This window comes from Alnus glutinosa, chromosome 3 (genome assembly GCF_958979055.1).
Source record: "Alnus glutinosa chromosome 3, dhAlnGlut1.1, whole genome shotgun sequence".
Classification (NCBI taxonomy): domain Eukaryota; kingdom Viridiplantae; phylum Streptophyta; class Magnoliopsida; order Fagales; family Betulaceae; genus Alnus; species Alnus glutinosa.
Window position 1 is genome coordinate 10,018,014 of NC_084888.1, and position 27,201 is coordinate 10,045,214.

A 27,201-nucleotide genomic window follows, 5' to 3' on the forward strand; every position below is an offset into this window, starting at 1 on the left:
AATCAAGAAATTTCAATTACTGTAACAAAGAATTCCTGGTTTCTCATTTGTGCCATCCTGTAGATTCATTTCAGCCCATTATCATTCAACCACATGAATGCAGTAACAAAGTAAGTCGAAATTTCAATTACTGTAACAAAGAATTCCTAGTTTCTCATTTGTGCCATCCTGTTTTGCCGTAAGCTAGGACACATACATTATGCCTATCAACTGCAGATTTGAGGATTGATACTACCTCAACAAAAACATCCTCTACAAAAATTTCAAGCACCAGATCAAAACAGATCAAGATTTATAATATTAAATCTTGTTTATTTATGCTTTTGTGTATGTGATGCTAGAAAGATATCTGTTTTGTGTACTCAAGCACCAGATCAAAACATATCAAAATAGAAAGTATTCAAAGTACGAGATTTAAAGAGATCTAAAAACAAACATAACAGAAAGTATTTAAAGTATCAAAACATATCTAAAAATGAACGAGATTTAAAGAACAAAAATCAACAAGATCTGTAGAGATTTAAAACCAACAAACCGATAAAGCCATTAAAGAACAAAAATGAACAAGAACAACATACCTAACTGTCTGCTAGACTACTTCTTTTGTTGATCATTCTGCTTAAAAAATCATCAGATTTGTAGAGAAATAGAAAAAGATGAAGTCAATAAGGGTGAAAAAGAATTGAAAGATCAAAGACGAAGGTCGATTAAAAAATCACTAGATCTGTCGTGGGTAACAGTGGAGAGTGTGACAGAAGAAGAACTAAGAACTAAGAAGAAGAAGAAGAAGAACTAAGAGCGTGCTACGTAACAATGGAGAGCCGAGAGCGTTTTTGATTTTGTGAAGAAGAAGCAGGCTGTAGGCAGCGAGAAGAGAAAAGAAAAGTGGAAAATGGAAATAGGAAAGGGTTAAGGGGCGTTTTTAGGGTAAAGGGTAGGGGTAAATTTTTTTTTTTTAATATATTATATACTTGGAGCCGGTTACTTGATTATAACCGGGTGTTTAGAAAACTAATACCCGACTCCTGCTGCGAGTACCAAACTGATTTTCCGGTTTTTCGGCTATCTGGAGCCAGTTTTCTGACCGGTTATAACTGATCCGGAATTACAATCCTATATAACTCTGTTCAACCATGTTAAGAATTAGATATAGGTCCGAGAGCTTCGTTAGAAATGTTTTTTTAAATAATAATAATAAAAACTTACAAGTTGAGCGAAAATTCAAATTATTGGAGAGTACAAATTTTTATTTTTTTTTATAGTGAGAGTACAAATTTTAATTCACCGTTTATAAGTTTTTGCCGAACCTTTTCCATTCCCTGTCCCTTCTTTTACTTTGCTCAAATTTTACGAAGATTTTAAAAAAAGATGGATAAATAGCATCTTTTTTCTTTTCCCTTATTTCAGCTATCAAAGGAAGAAATAGCATCAGCTGCATCAGCAGCAAAGCAGCTGAAATGAGTGATGACAGCAAGAGCGGAGAGAGAGAGCAGTGCCGGTGCTGCTGCATTTCACACGAGTTCTTCAGAGCTGCATCCAAGAACCCTAACAAAATCGCGGTCATACATGCCTCCGGCGGGGCCCAAATCTCCAAAGAACTCAGCGTCGGCGATATTGATTCTGACAAGCTTCTCAAGGAGCGTGCGAAATCGCTGTCCCCTCCCGTTTACGAAGGTGATGGGTGCTTCACTTATTCTGATATTTTGGCCGCCGTCGATTCCCTCAGCGCTCGCCTCCGCTCGATCTTCCTTGGTCGTGCTGCTGCTGATGACCCGCACTTGGTCGCACACTCTCCTCAAGGTTTCTTTCTTTCTACTCTTCCTTTTTTTTTTTGTCCCAAGGAAAAATGATTTTCATTCCTCATTACCTTGTTTAGTTATCAAGGAATTACTGAAGTTTGAATATTTCAAGCTACCAGAATAGTTGAAAGTTTCTGTTAACGGAAGTACAATTCCGAGCTTACAAAAGTTCTGAACGCGCTTGAAAACAAGAATCTTCCATTTTGCGCCATTTTACAAATCATGAACTTCTTGGAAATGGAATATCACGATGTAAATCCATGCAGCAATTGACTAGGCGTGTTGTGTTTTGTGTGTAATGCTACATTGCCATTCTTGACTTTCTTGAAGGTAATGATACTTTTAAGGAGCCGCCCAACCATGCTCAAATGGCAAAATCTTCAGCTTCTTTCATGCTGAGGGCAGAGCAATCGCCTGAGTTTAAGAATATGTATGTGCCGAAAATAGTGGGAATATACCTGCCACCTTCGGTGGAATACATAGTTGCTGTTCTTTCTGTATTGAGATGCGGGGCGGCTTTCATGCCTCTAGATCCTTCCTGGCCAAAAGAGAGGATATTATCAGTTTCTGCTTCATCAGATGTTGATGTAATTATCGGGTGCGCATCTTCGTTTGGGACGAGTAGCGGTTACCAGCTTGATAGATCACATTGGCTATTAGAGTGCAGCAGCTATTCTGTGTTGTGCTTTTCCATGGAAGAATGCCTTGAAGAGTATATCCAACCAACAAATTTGGTATGGCCTTGTGAAATTGGAGAGGAAAGACTTTTCTGCTATTTGATGTACACTTCAGGATCAACTGGGAAGCCTAAAGGTGTTTGTGGCACTGAACAAGGTAAATTGATCAATTGCCATATCTGAAACCACAATTTAGTCTTTCAGCACTAGAGTTTAACCCCCCCTCCCCCTTCTTTTTCTTTTTCTTTTAAGAATTTCTTTATATTGATTGAGGGGTTCTCTTCCTTCGTTTACAATGCACTCCTTTGTACTTCTTATAAATTGTTACGTATTTTGTTAATTTGTAGGTCTTGTAAATCGCTTTTTATGGATGCAAGACATGTATCCCCTGCAAGGAGAGGAAATTTTATTGTTCAAGACTTCAATTAGCTTCATTGACCACCTGCAAGAATTTCTTGGTGCTATTCTGACTGCTTGTCCGTTGGTTATACCTCCTTTCAGTGAACTAAAAGACAATATGTTCTCTGTTGTTGATTTTCTACAGGTATGTTTCCATATTGAGGATTCCACTATTTACAGAACTTATAATTCCAGAATTTTCTTTTTTATTGCTCACCTGTAATTCTGAACTATTCCTGTAGGTTTATTTTATTAATAGGCTTACTTCTGTTCCATCATTGATGAGGGCAATACTTCCTGCTTTGCAAAGTCAGAGTAACAGGGGCATTCCAAGTTCATTAAAGTTGTTGGTGCTAAGTGGTGAAGTTCTGCCTTTATCCTTGTGGGATAAGCTTGCCAAGTTATTACCGGAGACCTCTATTTTGAACATTTATGGGAGTACAGAGGTTAGAAATTAACATTCTGTTTTTTATTTGGTTGTCCAAGTCGTTGAACACATCAAATTATGTTTTCGGGATTCATTATTGATAGCTGTTACATTGATTCTTTGAATTAAGGTATCAGGTGATTGCACATATTTTGACTGCAAGAGGTTGCCGATGAATTTGGACATGGATACGCTAACAAGTGTTCCAATTGGTATGCCTATTTCTAACTGTGATGTACTGCTTGTTGGCGAAAATGGCACACCTAATCAAGGAGAAATATATGTTGGTGGTGTCTGTGTTTCTAGTGGGTATTATTCTGATTCTACTATTATGTCTCTAAACTGTGCAAAATTGCCTCAGAACACAGTTGGTAGCAGTTCCACTGGACATGGAAGTCAATTATATTTTAGAACTGGTGATTTTGCTAGACGGCTCCAAAGTGGTGACTTAGTTTTTTTGGGAAGAAAAGACCGCACTGTGAAGGTTAATGGGCAACGAATTGCTTTAGAGGAGATTGAAGATGTGTTAAGGGCGCATCCTGATGTTCTTGATGCTGCTGTGATTTCAAGTAAAGGTCAATGGGAACTTGTGGCTCTTGAAGCATTTATAGTCTTAAAACAAGAAAGATCCAGTAAAATATTTAGATCATCCATCCGAAGTTGGATGGTTGACAAACTTCCGTCAGTAATGCTTCCTAACCACTTCACCTTTACAGAGTCGATACCTGTGTCTTCTACCGGAAAAGTTGATTATGAGTTGTTGGCAGGTTTAACATCTCTCACTGAGCATGTCCAAGGTAAGATTGGTGACATGGGGAGCAGTGATCTCTTGCAAGTTGTTAAAAAGGTCTGCTCTTCATCCTTCAATATTATACCTCTTCTTTTATTTTGTTGATCAAATGGCACTATGTCTGCTGTAGTTTTCTATATTTGGTTACAACATCCTTTGAAACTAGTAATGGAAGTTAACATTCTAGATGGTATGAGGACTAGCGGCGTGCATTCAGGGAAGAGAACCATATTAAAGGCTTAAATTAGAATATATTTTCAACATGTAATGTAACTCTTTTTTTCTTCTTCTTCTTCTTCTTCTTCTTATTCTTGGAGCGGATATATATTTTGAAAATGTTTCTAACAAAAGGTCTTTGATGTTCTTATTCATTTCAATGATTCTTGTTTAACGATCTTTATGTGAGAGTCGTGGATCCTGATCTAGATGTCATCTGTTTCTGTACGTGCTCTCTTAAGCTTGTTCTACTTGTCAATAATTGCTCAGCTTCATAGATATGGTAGGTCTCATGTGTTAAATCACCACTTGCCCTAAAAGTTTAAGCTGATAGGAAGAGGTAAATTTAATCACTTAATCAATACTTTAACACCTCCCTTCATGTGTGGGCTCAAACTTCATTTTGATAGATGAGGCCCAACACGTGGAATATTTAATTGAAACGGGAGGTAAATGACAGAGTCAAGGTTCGAACTCAGGACCTTTGGCTCTGATACCATGTTAAATCACCACTTGTCCTAAAAGTTTAAGCTGATAGGAAGAGGTAAATTTAATCACTTAATCAATACTTTAACATCATGGCCCATTAGCCTGTTTTGTATAACTATCTCCATTCCCTTTTGGGAACAAAGAGAATTGGTGTGGACCCATATGGATTATGACAGGTTGAGCGTGGTCTTTTCAGTTAGCAACTTGTGGGGACCAAGGTCAATATTCTTACGTTATAATTGATACTGCCAGCCTCCACTTGATTGACCTGCAAAAGATAAATTAGTTCGTGAATGCAAAACTTGATTATCTTTACACTGAGATTAACTAAATTGCATAATCAATGAAGTAAATTTATTTTACCATCTTTCTGACAGGCTTTTACTGATGCATTAATGGTTGAAGAAGTTTCCGATGATGATGATTTTTTTATGATGGGTGGTAATTCTATTGCTGCTGCACATCTTTCTCATAATTTAGGGGTTGATATGCGATTAATTTATGACTTTCCAAGTCCATCTAAGCTTTATCTGGCTCTTCTAGAGAAAAAAGGACCATGCCCTTTGCATATCAAAAAAGATGCTAATTGGGAAATGAATCTTGATGAGGGTAAGAGGAACATGCTTCACTCCATTAATTTTGAGGCTCCAGATCCTGGTGTCTTTAAGCCACAGGGGAGTTTGTTGAGGACCTCTGTTGAAAAGAATGACAGTAATGTTGTAGTCTCCAAACGCTTAAAGGTGGATTCAAATATATATGTTACTCCAGACGGTGCTAGTCCAAGAGATGGGTATGTATGGGATTCTGCTTCAAAATTCATGTCATGTTCAGCCAGCCGATGCAACAAGGTTATGTATGAAGGGGGGTACAGCAGGAATAAAATATGCCAAGCAACCTGGCCTGTGAAAATTCCAAGAGATAGAAAAGGTTCTATGCAAGCATTTTGGAAAGTTCACATGGAGTCTTGTGTTGATGCATCACCGATAGTTGTGTTTAAAGACCGGGATATCTATTTATTTATCGGATCTCACTCATGTAAATTTCTGTGTGTTGCTGCCAAAAGGTATAGACCACCTCGTAGTTTCTGAATTACTCGGTGCATATTTTCCATATGCTTTTAGGATGATTCTGTGATATTTAGCTGTCAGCTTTACCTTGAGATGACCGGGTTTTATTCTGCCTCCCCAGAATGAGAGTTTTGTGTTATTTTGACAAATGTTGTAGATTGTTGCAGCCACATTCTAGAAACACACACGCACACACTTGTGCGTTTATATATATATGTTTGTTGACATACATATATATAATATATATTGATTGTTGAGTTTTTGACGTTTTTACTTGAGTGTGTGCTGTTATCTTATCTCATGCTTTACCTACAAATCAGAACAAACTAATCCGTCTATCTTTTTTGATGGTATGTAATACATGCACATATATTGATCGTTGAGTTTTTTACACGTCTTTACTTGGGCATTTACTATTGTGCTATCTAGTGATTTACCCAAAAATTGGACCAAACCCTATTCATTCTATCTTGTTTAATAGTATGCAATACGTGCACACTGTGATTCTGAACCAATGACCACATTGTTTTCCCTATACACAGCGGATAAGGGGGTGCACCGAAGGTGCCATATGAGTGCATTAAACCCTAATAGAGTTGATGAATTTTAGTTACGCAAGTTCAATCTAATTAGAGTCTAAGTTTGGTCATTGTTTTGTGACACCCTTGGAATGCACAGCGGCATATTGTTGGAAGTTCATGTTCTCTTTTGGTACTAGCCTACTAGGTATGCTAGAATGGAAGTGAGCCCCTAACTTTTTGTTATAACAGTATTGCATGTTGAATGTTCATCTGAAAGAGGGCAGAAACCTTGTGGTTGAAGTGCTGTTCTGGGAACATGTTTTCATTCGGAGCATGCCCAAATCTTATAGCATTACCTATTTATATTCAGTGTTGTACCATATGTATTTAGTATGTAAAGCTTATGCAAAAAGCTTACTCAAGTGTTGTACTATTACATAATTGGGTTTAGTGGTTCTGTCCAGTGGGAGATCAAACTAGAAGGGCGCATTGAATGTTCAGCAGCAATTCTTGGTGATTTTTCTCAGGTTGTCCTTCATTCTATTGTGTGCTTACACCATGCTATTCCACTAGGGAATCTGGTTTGAATCCCTTTAATTTATTTATGCTGTAAATTCTGCTATCTCTTTTAGGTTGTAGTTGGATGCTACAAGGGGAAAATATATTTTCTTGATTTTTCAAATGGCAACATATGCTGGACCTTTCAAACGTCTGGTGAGGTATGATGGTTCTAATGCTTTACCTTGTTGCTTTTTTACCTTCTTCTGTAAGGGATCTTTCTGCTTCTTGTGGTCCCCTAGCATTTGGGTTTGAAAATGTTCGAGAATATAGAATACAACTATAGGGCCTCTTGTTTACTGGATGAAACGTTGTCCAGCCCATATGAGTGTAAAAAAGTTTGAAAATCTTGTTGGCTTTGATTTTGTGATATGATGGTACATCCCCAATCATGGAAACTTTGTAGTAATTATTTTCTATAAGTGAGAATCATTGCTGCTCAGATGAAGGGCCAGGCAGGGGGAAAAACCTTTGTTTCCAATATAATCAATAGATTTAATGAATTTCAGTTACAAGTTTCAAACTTTGACCAATGCTAATGTAGAGAGAAGATTTTTTATTTTTTTTTGAAAATAATGTAGAGAAGATTTAAGTGCACATGTACTCCATTCAGTTCAATTTTTTGAAAATTTGAACTTTAGTATGTCTATGTTTTTGTAATGTAACACGTAATTGTTTTACATCAAGCAAAAGAAAGACAGATTAATTGTTTATGAGTTTTTCACTTCTTTCATGCTGTGTTTTAGAGAATTCTCTCTCTCTCTCTCTCTCTCTCTCTCTCTCTCTCTCTCTCTCTCTCTCTCTCTCTCTCTCTCTCTCACCCCTATGTAATTATTTTGGGGTCCACTAGCTTACTGTTCTTACAGTTCTGATTGTATTTAGATCATGATTATCTGATTTGTCACATACTTGTGGTTAAAGGCATTAGTCCAAGTGGCAAGTTGGTTTTGGCTGTTACATGTCTGTTTTTTGTTGAGTGCAGTGGCAGCCACTCTTGTTCATGGACCATGGCTTAACTGCCTGGGTGGTAGTGGCATTACCTGCTTTTGAATATATATATTCTACTAATGGGTTGACATTGGTATTATAATCAATTATTTCATTTGGAAGATTAAAACAAAATCTTGGTTTTGTAAAATAATGGAGCCTAAATTGAGCACAGCGTCGATGAACAATATGGATGTCACTTAAAATATGCAGTTAAAACTGTGGCGAGTAAGTTGCGACGAAGTATTTTATCTAGGTTTTGCTCTCTGTGGATTTATATGATGAATGATATAAACACTTACTTTGAAATTGCACCCAAAATTTCTAGTTTTTGTCATTTGTATTGGAACTTGGTTATATCTAATTTCTCTTTCTTTTTATATTTATTTTATTTATATTTTTAATAAGTAATCGAAATATCATTTGTTGTTGACATTTTTTTTTCCCAGTTATATCTAATTTCTTGTTGACATAAAATTAAAAAATTCCTATTTTCCTCCTTTATCTGCTGATTTGGCTGATACAAATTTCATTTTTAACATCTGAAGGTGAAGTCTCAGCCAGTTGTAGACATACACAGGCGATTGGTTTGGTAATGTTCTTCATTCTTCCTCTTGCATTTTTGCTCAACTGAACTGGTCATTGTTTCTCTTCTGTTAACTGTAGAGAGATACTAATTATCCCTTAAGTGATGCTGGTTGAAATGAAGATAATAAATTTTCTTTTCATTTTTCTATAATCATGCATGATATTGCTTTCATGAATGTGCCACTTTGGGAAGTTTGGAGGTCCTCCCGGGGTTTCGGCTTCCATTCCCCATTTTCAGTGGGTTTTGTTTCCTCCGTGGCCAAGGCCGTTCTCCTCCGTGTATGGGTGCCCCCAGTTACCTGGTTTGTCGTCTGGGGTATTTGAGGTGGGGAAATCTTCTAAGGGGGTTGGTCCGAAGGAAAGTGTTGTTGTTTACCCCAGGGTAGTGAAAGATAGTAGGTCATGTTTTCACACGATGGGGGTTTCGTTCGTGGGATCTGATCAGAAGGGTTTTCTAGATTTTTTGGCTTTGATTGAAGATCAGCGCTGTGACTCTGATTCCCCTCCTAAGAAGGATAAGGAGATAAAAAGGAAAAAGGAGAAAAGAGAGGTCAAGAATCTAGAATATTCAATTACTTTCGATGCGAGGGGTGTGGGTTATAGCCGGGTTAGAGGCAAGAAGTTGGGGGTTTGACGTAGCATTTCTTCTTTCTTTTGGGTTTTTCGGGTGGTCTTCCTTTGTTGGTTTTTTTTTTTTTTTGGTGGTGTCCTTTTTGTATACTTCCTGTATACTTAGGGGCGCCTTTTTACACTTTTTTAATGCTATTTTGTTTATTACCTATCAAAAAAAAATAAATGTGCCACTTAGAAACTATGTTGGTCTCAGAAAGTGAACAGTTCAATTTAACTGATGGTCCTTGGTCCAAATGGCATCTCCTCCCCTCTCAAATAAGGGTTGAAGCATGAAGTTATGGGTTTAATCCCATGCAAGTTAGTGAGTCATATCTAGCTATTATAAAAATAGTAAAAACAGTGAACAGTTTGTAAATATTTTGTTTTGGTGCACACTCAAGATAAAAAGAAACAAGAAAGTCTTCATGTTAACATCAAACATGTGCATTCCTGTGTGCAGCCTTTTGGGCTACATGAAGAAGTTTTTATTTTCGGACAATTTTGCTTTTTTACTCTGAAATTAAAGTTTTATTTGCATCTTATCTGGTAGAGTGCTAACTTCTCAAACTCAAACTCAAACTCAAATGAACTTGTTTCCTCGTCTTTTGTTTGAAAGTAGAACCACTTTTTGCATTGACTATCTAAAATAGTCTTAATAATGTATGGATGATCTTTGGTGTTTCATTTCTCTATTTCTGATGCTAGCTTTATATATATATATTTTTGTTGATAAGTAATAAAACCAATCTCATTGAAAGCGTGAGGCGCCCCTAAGTACACAGAAAATATACAAAAGGAACAACCTAACTAGAAAGGGCAAAATGAAAAAGATAAATCACTAAAACTAATCGACATACGAGACACATACGTCGCTGTCCAAAGACACAAAGTTTCAAAGAACATAGAAATAATGTCTCCCATAGACCTCTCCCTATCCTCAAAATTTCTTTCATTCCTTTCCTTCGACAAAAACTGATAGAGGCATATAGGCACCATTTTCCACACCGCAGTGCTCTTGGCCTACCAGAGGACCACCAACAATCATACAAATCAATGACACGCCTAGGCATAACCCAGGGCATCCCAAAGCGATTGAAAAGAACACTCCAAATAGCGGAAGCCACATCACAATGAAGAAAAATGTGGTTCACAGATTCTCCAATCCTCTTGCACATGCAACTTCTGTCCATCACGATGGTGTGCTGCCTTCTAAGATTATGTATTTACTTTTTTTTTTTAAAAGGTTTTTTTGTCATCATTAAATTACTGCTTTTTCTTCATTGATACCGTGATATTTGCTATTTCGTTTTCAATAATTGCTGGTAATTTTTTTTTTACAAGGTCTTAATCTGCAACAAATTATCTGCAGGTGTGGATCGCATGACCATAATTTATATGCTCTCGACTACAAAAATCATTGCTGTGTTTATATGGTTCCATGTGGTGGGAGTATATATGGATCACCTGCAATTGATGAGGTGTACTTTGGCATTCAATCATTGATTAACTTGTTTAGTTTTACTACACAAGACATGCTTGATTGATTGCCAGAAAGTTCAGTTTTTGGTTTGAAGTACCTCGTCATTTGCATTTTGATTGTGATCTGTTTTCTTGGTATACAGTATAAAGTCTTATATCTAATAATTTTTTAATATTTTTTTTTTCACATATTGCATCAAATATGATATTATCGCCATCTTCGTTTTTCTTTCAGCTTTACTCCACAGTTGTAAGGTTTCATGGATATAATCTTGGTATGTGCCTCTAATAAATATTGGTCACTTTTTGGATTGTTGTTGCACTTTCATTTGGATATGGGTTTGAATATTCTGTGCTGCTTCATAAGAAATAGCTTAAGTGATAACTGAAACTTGATAAAGTTATATCATTAAAGTAGCTTGCTTTTTCATAAAGAACTTAAAACAATTAAAAAAAGCATGAGTGTTTATCAGGTTTGAGAGACTTCAACGGGATTTCTTATGGGTGTTGTACATTTATGTGACTTGAATTGTTCAAGTTGGTGGGGGCCAAGCGTTAGTCCTTCTCTAAGAAGGAAATGCTTTCATTTGTTTTGTCTAACATGAAATCCAAGACTGACTTGTATTGGGTTTACTTCCCCAAGTTGGAGTGTGATTGGTTTCGCTCCTTATAAAAGGAGTGGTGCCCAACATATTGTAATATACACAAAGGGCAAAGAGATTTCTTTGTTCTCTCATAGCTTTGTGTGCTAAAGCGCTTAGAGAAAAAATGGAGTTTTCTTTTGTTATTCTCCTTTGTATGAGAGTGAGATTTGGGCGTATTGGGGTTTTGGGTTTTGAGTGATTTTCTTCCTGTAACTATCTTTATAGTGAATTTCTTTGTGATTGCCTTCGCCAGTGGACGTACCTCATATTGAGAGAACCACTTAAATATTGTTGTCGTATGTGATTGATTTAATCTTGGTGTCTTCTTATTTTTCGCATCTTACAGGTATTGGGAAATAGGATAAATTTCCTAACAATGGGGGGTGGCATTGGGGATGAGGTAGAATTTCATTTAGTAAACTGGCACAAGATTTGTACTCCAATAAAGGCAGATGGTTTAGGAGTTTGAAATTTGATTCAATTTAATCGAGCTTTATTGGAAAAGTGGTTGTGGAGGTATGCTTTGGAGCGGGAGGCTTTATGGAGATCGGTGACCAAAGTTAAGTATGTGAGTTTGAGGGGTGGATGGCGTTCAACAAAGGCTGTGGGGACTTATGGTGTGAGTGTCTAGAAACATATAAGAAGGGGGTGGGATAATTTTTACAATTTTGTGCACTTGAAGGTGGGGGATGGGTATAATGTATGGTTTTGGCATGATTTGTGGTGTGGAGATAGTCCGTTGAAGCTTTGTGATCCAGCTTTGTTCAGTGTTGCTTGATATAAAGACACATGGGTGGTAGATAATTTGTTTGTGTTAGATGGAGTTGCTAACTAGAATTTTGTCTTTAAGCGCTTGCACAGGATTGGGAGGTGCAGATGGTCCTTTCCTTTTTTGCGCGGTTGTATTCTCATCCGATTCGGCATGGAGCGGAGGACATGTTAGTTTGGAGCCTCTCTAAGAGGGGGCACTTTGAAGTGAAGTCATTCTATAAAGCCTTAGCTAGCCAAGAAGGTTCTTCATTTCCTTGGAAGAGTATTTGACGTGTTAAGGCTCAGTCGCGGGTGTCGTTTTGTGTGTGGACAGCAGCCTTAAAATTTTTTTTGACGCATGACAATCTGCGTAGGCGAAATATCGTGGTGGTTGAGTGGTGATGTATTTGCAAGAATGGAGAATCCATTGACCACCTCTTACTTCACTGTGATGTTGCACGAGATATATGGAGCTATTTTCTTATTTTGTTTGGGGTGGAGTGGGTTATGCTGCAATGGGTGCTGGATTTGTTGATTAGCTGGGGCAATTCGTTGGGACGTGCTCAAGTTAAGCAGATTTGGAAACAGGTTCCTTTATGTGTAATGTGGGGTCTTGGCGTGAGAGGAATGGTCGACACTTTGAAGATGTAGAAACGCCGGGGTTGGAGTTGCGTCGAAATGTGCTTAACACTTTATTTTTATGGGTATCGGCTCATCATAGTCCGAGTCGTGTTACTTTTGCAGAGTTTTTAAATTAATGCTCTTCTGTTTCATCCTTTAATGGGCACTTTTGTGTACTTCCTGTGTACTAGGGTTGCGCCCTTCTGCGCTTTTTTAATGATATGACATTATTTATAAAAGAAAAAGTTTATTAGGTTTGAGTAGTATAGGATTTGTAGTAATGAGTTGATGGATTCTATCAACATATTACTTTGTAATGAGTTGATGGGATCTGTCAACATATTACTTTCTCTTTTCCCTTTTCAATTTTCTTTATGAGGGGGAGAAGGGGTTCTACTATTTTGATGTTGTGAATATATTTTTATGATCATGTGCTTGCTTACAAATAAAGAGAAGGAATATATAATGGGAAATTATTTAAGTTCTTCAGTTGATTTAATGTCCATTTTATTCCCGTATTGGTCATCATCATGATAATTATGATCAACATTGTCATCATCATATTATTATTTATTTTTGGTTTCTTGGCTTGAGAAGCTAAATTCATTACTGTGTTGTTTTTATCCTAGTTTCTGTTGGTGCATCTTGTCAATATCTTAAGAGAATTGTTTACTTTGTCTCACAAAAACAAAAGGCACAGCTAATTTGAAGATTGTTGATCTATCTTCTGTTTGTTACCTGGATTGTCTAATTTATTTAACATGCAGGTGCATAACACACTCTATGTGGCTTCTACCAGTGGCCGTATGACAGCTATATCAACTAAAGTACGGCAGATTTCAATTTCATTAGTTCAGGAGAATAGAGTATTTATTTTTCAAGAGGATGCGGTTCAAAATGGGGATTCGATTTGTGGCTTTTGTTTGCAGTTATTGTGTTTGAAATGGAGTCCTTTATGTGGATTTAGATTTTTTCCCTGCATCTTAAAGTGAAAAGGGAACTTACGTAAGAAAGAAACAATATTTTCAAAACCTATGAACAAAGTAATATAGTAGGTAAAGTAAGAAACACACGGTTGCCATTACCATTATTGTTACATGGTTATATCATCATTCTACATGGCCCTTCACCATTACTTTCCCCATTTATCATTGGTACTATCGTCTTCACCAATGCGATTGCTGCAAAAATTGTTTCTTTAGTGGGAATGCAAAGTAACGATTCATTAAATGGAAGAGAACTATGGAGGACAAGGAGGAAGAGGTGAATGTGTTCAACCTAGAATTGAAACAAAAGAAGAATTAGAAACGTGTGAAGTATTATACGCCCCTGTCCATGTATAATACCTCACATTTTTTATTTTTTTTATTTTTTCAGATTTTGTAGTTTTGTTCTTCTTTTTCTCATTAGGGATTTTCTCTTGTATATTTCATGTGTACTAGGGTTGTGCCCCTCTGCCCTTTTAATGAAATACATTACTTATAAAAGAAGAAGAAGAATAAATGAGAAACCTGTACTCCCAACTAAATCCTACGGGTTCTTTTGCTAAAATTTGCTGTTCTTTTAGGGGAAAATTTAATTGTATACGTACCTTTGTATGTTTCACATATTACTTGTTTTTAAACTTGTTACATTAAATTAGCTTTGTTCCTAATTCTCTCTTGAAATTGTAATTTGAAGTGGTTTGTTGATGGTTTACAAATGCAGACTTTACCATTTAATATTTTGTGGCTGCATGAGTTTGAAGTGCCAGTGTTTGGGTCTCTTGCCATCAATAGTCTGAATGGAAATGGTATGTATGTTTTTCACTCGATTAATGTCCATGTTTTCACTCTTTGTGATCTTTGAAAGTTCCTTCCTGAAATTATCTCTGTATAATGTTTTGTATATTTATCTTCTAATTTTTTACTGTTTTTCACTGTAGTTATTTGTTGCTTGGTGGATGGCCATGTTCTCGCATTGGATTCAAGTGGATCCATTCTTTGGAAGGTACATTTTTATTCTGTCACCTAATAGAGTTAGCTTTATGTTTATTTTATACTATTATCCTCATTTTGACACCTATGTTTGACTGATTTGCTTAATCCACTTGCTTTTCTTTACCCTTAGTCTTCCCATACCTTAAAACCTTCTTGCCCTTGAACTATGTCAATGTCAAAATGTTTGCCACATCTCTCAGATTCAGCATAAGCGTGCATCAAATTTAAGTTCATTTATTTATTATTTCTCTTAAAATGGGGTGGTTAATTAAAAAACTTTGCCACCTGGTTCACAGACCATGAGATATGAGGTAGCCGTTGATTTTTTTTTTCTTCTTTTTAATTTTTAATTTTTATTTTTTATCTACACTCTCCTCTTATGGTCTCAATAGACACAACCAATAATAATACAAAAAAAGGGTCTCAATAGACATAATAATGTCCTCTTCTCTATTTATTTATTTGTTTTTGTTTTTGGCATACCATCCTCATTACTTCAAACTAGTGATAAGTGCTTTTTCTTTATTTGTTAATGACAATAGACCTTTCTGCTTTAAATGAAGGTTTACTGATATAAGGAATTGCAAAAATACAGGTTGTTGACCCACGCGACATAGACTTTTCATATGTTACTGTATTTTAACTGTCATATGTTCTATATATACAAACTAAATACTTTGTTCTGCTATTTTTTATTGCTATCTTTATGTGGTTAATCATAGCTCGGCATTGCGATATTTGCATGTTTGGTGTATGTGCAAATCTGAGAGTTAAGTGAATGTATTTCTTACTAATTCCATTTGACGATAATCAAGATTTAGTGTGGCGTGAAATGAAAAGAAAAGTACATAAGCATTTTCCTAAAGAAGCAATGGTACATGAGTAATTTCTACGTATTATTAGACATTATCCAAATCAAGTAACATTGTCTTATCGGCAACACTCCAATGTAATTGTTTCTAGAAGTGATACTTCCTCATTTTCAGCTTTAAGGAGACTTCTCTAATTTTCCAAACACAATTTTCAAATTGGAAAACACTTCCATGTGTAATAACCAATCATCAGCGTAGTCTATCTCTAGCACGACATCTATCAGGAGTTATTAAATCAGATCTAAAGAAATGGAACTTATCTGTTCTGCTTCACAGTTACATTGTCGTGACATGCATGTTGCATTTTATGCATGATCCTTTAATCCTTTACCAACAAATGACTTCGTTCTTCAGTACAGAACTGGTGGTCCAATATTTGCTGGACCGTGCATATCTGCTGCTTTTCCTTCTCAGGTACATCATTTTCTTCAAGGAAGTAATGGTCTTTTTTTTGAAGTATTTATTGTGAAGTTCATCTTCCAACTTCTCCCCCCCCCCCCCCCCCCCTTCCCCTTCCCCTTCCCCTTCCCCTTCTATGCAGCCGTGGAATAAGGGTCAAGTTTCTGCCTGTACGTTGATTTTCAGTCATGAGCTATCTTTACATGTGTGGGGCGGCTGTCATTCGATGTCCGATTGAAGCAAAACCTTGATGGTTTAAACCTTATGTTAATTACCTTAGAGTTAAAATTAGTTTTGAAATTAACATTGTTAATGAGTTATGAACATTTTATGTGCAAGGGAAGATTGTGTTTGATCTGGAGTATCCTAGAATATCTAATAGAATGTATAATCTTGTATTGGGTATTAAGTCTTTGTTTACTAGTCAAATTAAGAGTCTTAGTCTTAATTCTAGTAGGTTAAATAAGATTCGATGATATATATATGCAGCTTTGTAGCGCATTTGTTTTGGGTGCAAAATGTCACATGTTCAAATCCTGTCTTCCCTATCTATTACTTATCTTAGGAGCCGTATTAGGTTCAAATCCTGTCTTCCCTACCTGTTACTTATCTTATGAGCTGTAACAAGGGATTAATTGAAATTGATTAATATATATATATATATATATATATATATATATATATATATATATATATATATATATATATAGATTTTGATAATGCAATCGTGTGTTTGTGTCATTGAAGACATGCGTGCCAAGAGTGTTCTTTTTATCTCTTCTATCGCTTCATGGTCAATGCACACTGGTTCTGTTCACAGCCTCTGAACACACAAACTCCTCTTTTCTCCTTTCTTTGTGATCTCAATCAAGCTCTTTTCTTTACTTATCAAACCCTTCAAACCGTACATATATTCCCTGACCATGTAGCGACGACTTAATCATAGAAACACAAACCTTAGAAACCCTGATTTCGCTGCTGCCCAGAATTTGTTGAACCTGTCATTATCTGTTTCAGCCCCTTCGTCTCTTAAATCTGATCTTTCCAAGCCATATTCCAAAGTAGAAACCCTTTACACATAGCCCTAATATTCTTAAACCTACATCCATAAATTCTCCTAATTTTAGGTCCACCACAAGCATACATAGGTTGTCCCTGCCCTGTCCTATGTCAACCCCCTTTCCCATGCTTTTTATTAATGGAGTGAGAAAGCACGTTGAAGTAGACATTGGTCATATTGTAACTCGTGCTGTCAAAGTAGCACATCTAATGACGATTCCTCTTGCCGATATTGTCTTTTCTATTATGGTAAAAGATGTACTAGAAATGTGGCTTTGGAAGATTTCTCATTGTAATGTGGAATATTTGATGTTAATAAGCTCTAGCTCAAATGAAACTTTCTCATATAAGAACAAGGTGAAGGATTAGGTTGTGGGTTCAAAATTCACTGGGTACATGTGTAACTTACCAAATTGAAGAAAAAAGAAATTGTTCAATATCTAGTTGGCCACGTTAGTGAATATTCTCACCACTATTATGGGGGTGGCCAAACCACCCTTAAGGCCCCTTGGGGGGAGGTTTAGCCACCCTAGATTCGAACGCTGTGGGTGGCATGAGAGTGGTTTGGCCACCTCCATAATCAACTGCTGGGGGTGACTGAACCCCTCCGATGGCTATGGGGGTTGTTCGGCCAAACCACCCCCTTTGGCCGATGGGGGTGATCAGCCACCCCAGTGCCAACCCAAACCTTTTTTCTTCTTTTTTTTTTTTTTTTAAATTTGAAATTTTAATTACTTTTTTAGAGTAAATTTGTAATTTCATTATGTCGCTATCAGAAAAATGGTTGGAATTTGTATGGAGGGAGTTAGTTGTCACTTTTGAAACCTTAGGGAGTTATTTCTCACTACCTCAAACCATGCCACAAACGGTGCTGGATTTGTTGACTACTTGGGGTGCGTTTTTTGGGCATGGCCTAGCTAAAAAAGTTTGGCGGTTAGTTCCTCACTGTGTTTTGTGGAGCATTTGGCGGGAGCGGAATGCGAGGCTATTTGAAGATGTAGAGACTGTAATGGTAGTGTTAAGGAAGCGTGTGCTTAACACACTTTATCTTTGGATAGCGTCCCGTCTTTGCCACCTAGGTGTTTTTACTTTTGTAGACTTTCTAAATTTATTAGCTGTTCCTTCTTTTTAGGGGCACTCTTGTATACTTCCCGTGTATTAGGGTTGCGCCCCTCTGCGCTTTATTTGAATTTGAAATTACTTATAAAAAAAAAAAAACAAGTGCTCCAAGCAAACGAGAGAAGGAAAAGTAGAAGAAAGAGTATTGAGAGGAGAGTTCTTTTTTTTTTTTTTTTTTTGTCTAAAGGAGAACTAAGATGCGGTTAGGGTGAAGAGTAAAAACTATATGTATTAGGAGGGGTTGTGTCAGGTGTGGTCAGAAAATCGACCCTATAAACCCGACTTCCGACTTGAATATAGTCGAAAATCAATAACTTTACCCGACCCCCGAACTGCTTGTGACACTCGAAAAAGTTAGTCTCACATTTGGAAGATGAATTGTCCACATGAGTGGGTGAATTATAAAGGAGCTCATGGGTTCCAAGTTCAACATTAGTTCTTTACTTGGTGAGATTGAGTTTTATAAGTGATTATAGGAAGTTTAAATTGCAACTTGACTAATTCTTGTGGAGTGATAGCACATATTTGACTAACTCTTTTCTTGAGTCGTTATAAATGGTATCAAAGCAACCTAGTAATATCATGTGACATGAACTCTAATGAGGACGTTAGGGATTTGAGTGGAGGAGATTGTAAGATCCCAAAAAGTTAGTTTCATATTGGGAAGATAAATTGCCTACATAGAGTGGGTGGATTATAAAAGAGCTCATGGGTGCTAAGTCCCATATTAGTTTCTTCCTAGGTGAGACTAGGCTTATAACTAATTTTAGGGAGCTCTAATTACAACTTGACTAATCATTTTGAAGTAATAATGCATATGTGGTTAACCCTTTCCTTGGGTTGTTATACTGCCCCACTTGAAAACCGATCGGTTTGGTTGGTTTCACTTTTGGTAACCCCTACTCTATAATATTTTCATTAACACTTCTAATTATGATAATTTCTAAGTTCAAATATAAGTAGCAGTCTGTTCAAGAATTGAAAATGGAGAAAAAAAAAAGAAAAAAGAAAAATTGATAAGAAAGAAAGAAAGAAAAAAGCATAATGTTTGTGCATATCTTGATATTTTAAGATTGGTCTACAAAGAAAATCTCATTAATAATAGATTTGGTTTAAATACTTCACCATATAACTGCACATTGTTATAATTGTCTTGCACATTTTAATTCAGGACTTTTCTTTACTAGTTAATCAACAAAAGCATCTCAGAGGTACAGAAGCTGAAATCCTGCGTAATTTGCCCTAGTATCATAAAGTTCAGGCACGTCTTGATATTTTAAGACTGCTCGTGAAGAAAATCACATATAAAATATTTGGAATGAGCAGGTCACTTTGTACTTACACTTCATTATGTATTTCCTGCACATTGAGTTTGGACATCATCACTAATGACATAAGATTGATGAACCATGTTGATGAGTAAAACTTTTGTTAAATTTACCTATTGTCTTGTTTTGTTTGTTATTCTGCAGGGGCTTATATGTTCCAGAGATGGAGGCATCTATTCACTTGAACTGGTAAATTCCAGTAATTATCCTGTACCCAAATGTGAAAATAAATAGTTTTTGATCTTCTGTAATGACTGATTTCTTAACCTTATGCTTGAACCAACAGCTTGATCTCTTTTAATTAGCTACTTTGTTTACCGAGTAATCTGATAATTGTCTATGTTTTTACAGGGATTTAATTGTATGATGTGTTGTTTTGAATTCCATGTCTGTCTAGATGGCAAGCAAGGGTTCTTTTACATCTAATTGGATTGATGATCAATTAATGTCTTTCAAAACCCTTCATACTTACTCAAAGGCTTGATTGATGATCATTTGTTATCCAATAGAAAAAAGATCTACCTAGGATTTTATGTATCTGTTCTCTTGCCCAAATAGTATCTTGGGGCAAGGAGATTTTGTATGTGTTGGAGACAAATATGGTCAAGAATAACTGTTTATTACTACATTAAGAAGACATTATAAGTAAAAGATAGTTGCAGCATAAATCTTAGCACTTTTTAAAGAAACAAGTACAAAGGAAACTATCAAATTACTCTTTCAGCTGATTACTGCATATTGAATGCTGGTGGAATTCATTCCAGGAAAAGGGAGATCTACTCTGGGAATACAATATTGGAGATCCGATTACTGCGTCTGCTTATGTCGACGAGCACTTGCAGTTGATATCTTGTCCCTCCCTTTTATCTGACAGGTAGGGAAAAAGTACGAACTTATCAGAAAATCTACACACACTAATGATCATTTATACATTTCTCCTTGATATTTTTAGGTTGATTTGCGTCTGTTCCAGTTCTGGGAGCATACGTATACTTCGAGTTATCAACAGACAGGAGAGTGAAACAGGAATAAACGTAGAGGAATTTGCAAGGTTGGATCTCCAGGGAGATGTATTCTCATCACCTGTCATGATTGGTGGCAGAGTTTTTGTTGGATGCAGGGATGATTATGTGCACTGCATTAACCTTGAAATTCAAGGTCTATGGGAATAATAGAGCTTATATGTGGCTGGATTTTGTTATCAACCACAAGCTGTCACCATATCATCGTGGTGCCATCATGATGTAATTCTTTGTGTAAATGACCACAATTACGATAAATAATACAAATCAATTACACACAAGAACATTGGAACTTACGCTGTTGATCACGAAGAAATTTACTAATAAAAAATGGGATACAAAAATAGTGAAGAGAACTATTAAAAATTCTAAGTCTCAATACACTAATATCACATTCTTACATGACAGAAATTTCTTTTACACAGCAAAAGATTTTGCAGCTCATGCTAAAATACCTTATTACGTGGAGGTTCATACTCTTTTTTTTCTCCTCGTGCTCATGCTAAAATACCTTGTTATGCAGGAGCTTAAACTCTTTTTTCTCCTTGTTCTACCGGTGTGTAACCATAGTAGTCTCTATTTGCCAGTAGCACAATATAGGCTTAGACGGTGAGAACAACATACGTTCTTTTAAGTTCGACTGAACCATAGTTTGACCTAGTTTCATTAGGGCATCAGTGAAACTTATAACGGCTAATATTAATAGGATTGATGATTTCCATTTTGAGAGTCGAACTCTCACCCTATTATATGTCGAATCACTTTGGGTTTCTTGAGGCCATTGAACCACTACCATTGATAATTTAAAAGACTTCCTCTTTGTTGTACAACTTATGCAACTATTCTCTTTGATTCCTCAAAAGAGTTAAAACCCCCTCTTTTATAGGAGGTAAGAGTCGGCGAAACATGGTACCGTTTGACAATCTCTTCTCATCTCCTTTCCATATCTTCACTTCTCTCAGAAAACATCAATTTCAAAACATTCTAACTTTTTTATTTTATTTTATAAATTTTTTTTATATCACATCAACACTTTTTTATTACTATTCAAATAAAAAACTCATTACAATACGAATTTTTTTCACTTTTCCATACAAATTATTTTTACTTTATATCACATAATCACTTCTTACTACTACAAAAAGAAAAAAAAAAAAGAAAAAAGAAAAAAGAAAAAAGAAAAAAGAAAAAAGATCACCTCAAATATGGGGGAAGGGATTGTCAAATGGGGCCAAAGACTCCTGCTTGGAGAGGAAAAAACAAAAAATCATGGGTCCCACCGAATTGATAGATTCATTTCACTCATGTCAACAAATCTCCACCTAGACTTGAATCCCATCAAGTATCATAATACGAATCTTTCTTTATATGTCTTCTCTAAAGCCCCTAAATGTAATGACAATCTACAAGTACCATTCAAATTCAAGCATTTCTTGAACTTGAGTATGAGGCATGGTTTAGCCATAACACCACATTTCTCTACAAATCCCATTGAGCACAAAGTTTTTTTAGTTAACTTTTAGCTTCCGAAAGACTCATTTGCACCCTTAGCCTTCTTTTTCTTGAGCAATTCTATCAACTCTCAAGTTTTGCTTTTCTCTAGCGATTCAACCTCTCTATTTCAACAACTTTGGTAGAATTGTCATTTCAGCATTTTGTTCGACCTTATCATGAGGCAGGACTCTTCCTCAATTTAAAGTTGTCTTGTGAAGACCTTGTAGAATGAGATCATCACCCTTCCTCTTTGGATGTAATCTTTCCATGTTGGTGTTAGTTTGGAAATGATAGCGCCAACTTGAAGAATTTAATTGTTGGGCAATTAGTTGTGAAAACTTAAGCATACATTAGTATATATGATTTAGATACCAAATTCATGTCATCAAGTCGTCAACTACATTTTTCTAGTCTTTTTGACTTCAATCAATTGAAACATCTTTCATTTGCCTACCTCTTGACTTCATCTAAATTTTCTAAATAGTTGCAACCATAATTATAAATCCATAAAATGAGAACTTTTACCTTTCAGGAACCTAGGCCGTAAGCTTTTTAAATTTCTATATTTTGCATGCACATAAAGGGAGATAATAACGTCGGAATTGTTTTTATTTAGTTGTTTATCTCAAATCTGCTTCTGGTCTCCTAATCAACACCCACCTCACCCAACTACCAGCCAGAACGCCACCTAAGTCATTCTCAAATTTCTTATTTAGATTATGAGTAATCACACAAATTTGTCACACTGGCGTGAGGTGTCACATGTTTTAAGTGGTTTTTTTTTTTTTTTTTTTAAGGTAGCTAATATAAAAAGCTACTCAAAGCATATCACGTCAATCGGTATTACATAAATATGATAAATATGTATAAAGAGTAGCATTACTCATGGTATATTATTGTCTTAGCAAGGTATTAGGGTATGATTTGAGTGTGCAATGAAACTGAAACGGATTTGATTTAAGCTTTGGTCTTTCATTTCTTACTCCCACAGCCCATTTCAGTCACTAATGTTGGACTGGGCTTACACTTCTGAACTAGTTTTGGTTTGAATTTGTGCGAGTGCTTTCTACAGTCTTTTTAACAAAAGTAATGCTATATATTACATTTTTATCTCAAAAAAATATTTATTGTTTCATAACTTTTGGCAGGTCACTCGGTGAACTAGTGTCAGCAAGTTAGCCACCACGAGTTCCTCGGACTGAAATTCATCATTTTTTATTTTTTAATATTTTCTTTTTAATTAAGAACAATATAACAATCGAGGAAAGAAAAACTTTTCTTAAAAATTAGCGTTCTAACATCTAAAAGAGGATATAAATGTTTTAGAAAATATTTTTTACGGGAGAAGATGAGATTAACTTCATGTTGCAACCCTCATCATCGCAAGTTGCTTAGTTGGGCTAGTTTCATAGATTAGCATTCACAATCACGTCACACTATTTTTACTTCTGTTCAAAATTGTAATATGAAAACCCCAAACGAAAATGATAATTCTTCGGATCACATAACTTGCTTTGTATTAAAAAAAGCTCTGATTGAAGTTGTTGCTCAGAAGCTTCATTGCGTATTGACATGCGCATATGTTAGCATTACCCAGCGGGATGAAATTTCCTATAAATTGGGATGAAGAAATTCTTTAACCCAATTCTAAATGTGACACGTCCCTTGAAAATATGAGAATCACATATTTTTCTGTCCTTACCAAAAAGGCACCGAATAGGATTTAATGTTGTTGCATTTAACGGTGTAAATGATGCCACATCATTTAAACTTTTTGAATAACGTGCCATATTTATCACGTGACATCATTTGCACTGTTAGATACAACGATAATAAATCTTAAAAATGAAATGACTCTTCTCTATTTCACTTGAAATGTGGTCTTATCAAGCAATGCATTAATTCATTCTTTATTTTCATTGTCTTACATGAACGACCAATAAGTTATCGTCCACTAGTTTCCCCATACTAATTGATTATCCCAAACATATATAAGCAATGTTCCCTAAAGATATATGAACAGATTCAGAAGAGAAGCACTTGATAATTGTTCCCCTAAAGATATAAACGATAAATACACTTGAATAACTATAGAACTAAAGAAAGGATTTGAGAATTGTTTGGCTAACTTATAGCTGTATATGGGTGCATAAGAAACAATAGATTCATGTATCACTAACAAAGGACTGAAGTTTTGGTTTCAGTTAACCGGTAGAAATGAGATGTCACATCAAACTGGTTCATCAACATGAGTTTGTTCCATGTATGTATTCATTAAAAAAAAATAAAATTGAGTTTGTTCCATGTGTGTGTAGGAGAGATAAAGAGAGTTCCAAGCGCAAACAGATGGCAGGAGATAACTTACTCATTGTATGTATTTGGGGATTTCACCTTTTCTTAGAAGGGAAAGAGAGTACTCAGCAGTGTCAATAAGGTCATCGATGTTATGCAGGGATCTCTCCTCAGAACCCAGCATGAAAATAGCACGAGCCTCTGCTTTCTTAGCCAGTCTTGCGGCTAAAGTGAGAGCCAAATTTGGGGAGTTGAGGCTCCTCAATATCTGGCGATAGAGAGACAGAACTCGTCCTCTATTCCTTGCCAAATCCTCTGCTGTTGCCCATATAAGACCTTTTGCCATTTCTCTGCACTGCATATTGAAAGGGAAAAAGCTTATGGTGCACTTGTGTTCTAATAAATTGATAGGGTCTAATTCATCTAATACCAAATAGACTTAAATGTTATGATCACTAAATAAACATTAGTTATAGTATGTGCGCTTTGAATTTAATGCCTATTATTACTAGTATCTCATAGAAACTTCTTGATGCAAGCGACAAAAAAGCTGGTTTGATTTGATTTTAGTTTTTCTCAATTTTAGGAGTGAAGGGTATCTCTGTAAACTTCATATTTCTGGAAATGGGTTGTACTTGGTCTAAGTTTGGATTTTTAATATGTTTTTGGAATTTTATTTGTGATTTCTGTTAGCTAGTTAGTTTGGGCTTAATAGTTAGCCTATAAAATTCCAGTCTTATTAAGAGTCTAGTTCTTATTGGTGGTCCTTAGTCTGATTAAGAGTCTAAGTCTTGTTAAGGTTAGATTTAGTTTCCTATAAATATTGGTTTAAGACTTTCTATTCAATACTGAAGATTATGTTTTGCTAAAATTTCAGAGCTATGAAGCTTCCTTTGAGGTTTGTGTGATGGAATCTTTCTCCTACGTACGTATAATACCAAGGGAACCCTAAGTGTGATACTTAGTTTTTTCTCCTCTTTCTTCTATGGATTATACTTTCAGATTTCCAACAATTTTGTATCAAATTCTAACCAAGACTAGAACTGATTTTGCATCTCTTATTTCCATTAAATCCTAAATCCTAAAGAACCCTAAACCACCCATCCAAAACAGCTCCCAAACAACCCCAAAATGCTAAAAATTATTGAGTTACTGTTCATAGCCCCGGAATAGCAATTCAAAACATGAGCCAAGGCATCAGCTATGTCTAAACGAAGTTTTTATATTAACTCAACCTAACAACATATTTTTTATATAGCTATCTTCTCATCCAAGCCAGCTATGCCAAGACTTACCTATCTCCTCTCACGACGGTAAACCAATATGAACTAATTCAGTGCATTTTTGTATTCCTTATCTAAAACCAGGCCAATATTTTTCATACTCAGCTCTCTTTTCACAAAATTCTCTATGACATACTATCAAACAGATAGCAGGCCTCTTTGATCACTTTGTATCGAGCATGTAATATACCATCATTTATTCGCAATGAAACTAAAATTCATGCGCAACTTTTCTGTTCTTTTCCATCACATTTCCTCAGCAAAGCAAATAAGCATCAAAGTAGTACCCAGAATAAAAATTATAAGCTTGTTGGTAATGTATTAAAGAATGGGTGCATATGCATTTTAAGCAACTCTTCCTATTTTATTTGTTTTGAGAAATTCAAGAAATGAAGTCGGGATCAATGCAGCTCCAGAAAATTCGTTGAATTTAGCGAACTAAATCGACCGAAGGAATGAGCATATATATATACTTTTGTACACATATAAACAAGTGAATTACCTTAAGAGTGAGCCGACCAGTCTGTTCGGACGATGGAAAGTGGAAACAGTAACAGCACGCAATTGTTTGTTCGGCCAAAACACGATACAGCTTTGATAAATAGTGCCCAAGGTTGTCCCGCAACACACATTCAAACTATTCAGCCCACTACCCAGACCCAGATGTACTTCAATTTTCTAGAGATGTTTGTACACATTTTTCTTTACATATTTTGTACACACTCATATATATGATGCGGGACTAATGCATGTGCATTCGGTTCCATATACGGTCCAACACCAAATGTAAATGTGTACAAAATATGTACAAATATCATTTGTCAATCTTTTAAGCTTGTTTTTAAAAATAATAGTAAAAAAGAGGATATTTTAGTCATCAATTTTACCGGCCAATTAGGCTTATTAGGTGTTGTAAAAAAAAAAATGCGATAATTTTTTAAAGAAATTAAAATAAAATTTCAAATTTTTTTTTTACAGAAAAAAGAAAAGAAAATATAATTAAATTTGGACCCTTAAAAAGTGACAGCACCCAAATCCTTTATGGGCTAGGATATTCATATTTCATAGTTCATACACCCCCCACCGGCTTAGCTGACTTGCAATGCTGATTTTTTTTTTTAGGAAAAGTTACATTTTAGCCATTCAAATTACTTTTTGTTTTGCAAATAGCCTCACAAACTGTCAACACTTTGACTTCGGCTCCCAAACTACCAAAACCTTTGAAAAATGCTTCATTTGACGAAATATTCCCATATTACTCCTGTCACGTGTCATTTTATATATATATATATAAAGAACTAAAAAAAACTTAAATTTTATTTTTTTAAAAAAATAAGGAAAATGGGGTTTCTGCCAAACACCCTACTTTCTATTTTTAGTTTTTTTTTAATATTTTTAATATTTTTTAATTGAAAAATGACACGTGGCAAGGGTAATATGAGAATATTTGGCCAAATAGGGCATTTTTCAAAGGTTTTGGTAGTTTGAGGGGCTGGAGTCGGAGTGTTAGCAGTTTGTGGGACTAGTTGCAAAACGGGTGGTAATTTGGGAGGCTAAAATGTAATTTTCCCATTTTTTTACTATGTCAGCCCTAACTTATAAATAAAATAAAAAAATAAAAATTGGCACTACCATAGTAGCTTACTAAAATTTTTTCTTTAGCAAATAGATTCATGCGAATTAAGAATTTATTAAACGAATCATTCGGTCCATACTCTGTTAATTTATAC

The 27,201-nt window shown here is 35.6% G+C and overlaps 2 protein-coding genes across 10 annotated transcripts; one reads left to right on the forward strand and one right to left on the reverse strand.

The window, feature by feature from the left end:
- Positions 1–1,401: 1,401 nt before the first annotated feature.
- On the forward strand, positions 1,402–20,686 carry LOC133863795 (putative acyl-activating enzyme 19). Of its 9 annotated transcripts, none has more exons than XR_009899443.1 (17): positions 1,402–1,800; positions 2,130–2,633; positions 2,824–3,020; positions 3,118–3,321; positions 3,433–4,149; positions 5,175–5,860; positions 6,837–6,912; positions 7,018–7,104; positions 8,479–8,522; positions 10,500–10,608; positions 13,392–13,451; positions 14,332–14,416; positions 14,549–14,613; positions 15,835–15,889; positions 19,525–19,569; positions 20,145–20,254; positions 20,354–20,380. XR_009899443.1 is itself a non-coding variant. In XM_062299890.1 (17 exons), the coding sequence occupies exons 1-17, from the start codon at positions 1,458–1,460 to the stop codon at positions 20,550–20,552; spliced, it is 3,612 nt and encodes a 1,203-aa protein (XP_062155874.1). In that variant the 5' UTR covers positions 1,402–1,457; the 3' UTR covers positions 20,553–20,686. The 9 variants fall into 9 exon arrangements, 3 of the variants coding, with proteins under 3 accessions (XP_062155874.1, XP_062155875.1, XP_062155876.1); XR_009899442.1 differs by having other exon boundaries at positions 20,333–20,362; XR_009899440.1 differs by lacking the exon at positions 20,354–20,380 and adding an exon at positions 19,240–19,378 and having other exon boundaries at positions 15,830–15,889; positions 20,145–20,198.
- A 3,301-nt stretch (positions 20,687–23,987) lies between these two features.
- Positions 23,988–26,209, reverse strand: LOC133864605 (uncharacterized). The gene is made up of 2 exons (XM_062300990.1): positions 25,974–26,209; positions 23,988–24,543 (listed from the first exon to the last, which is right to left on the reverse strand). Exon 2 carries the CDS (start codon positions 24,532–24,534, stop codon positions 24,262–24,264), a length of 273 nt encoding a protein of 90 aa, XP_062156974.1. The 5' UTR covers positions 24,535–24,543; positions 25,974–26,209; the 3' UTR covers positions 23,988–24,261.
- Positions 26,210–27,201: the final 992 nt, after the last annotated feature.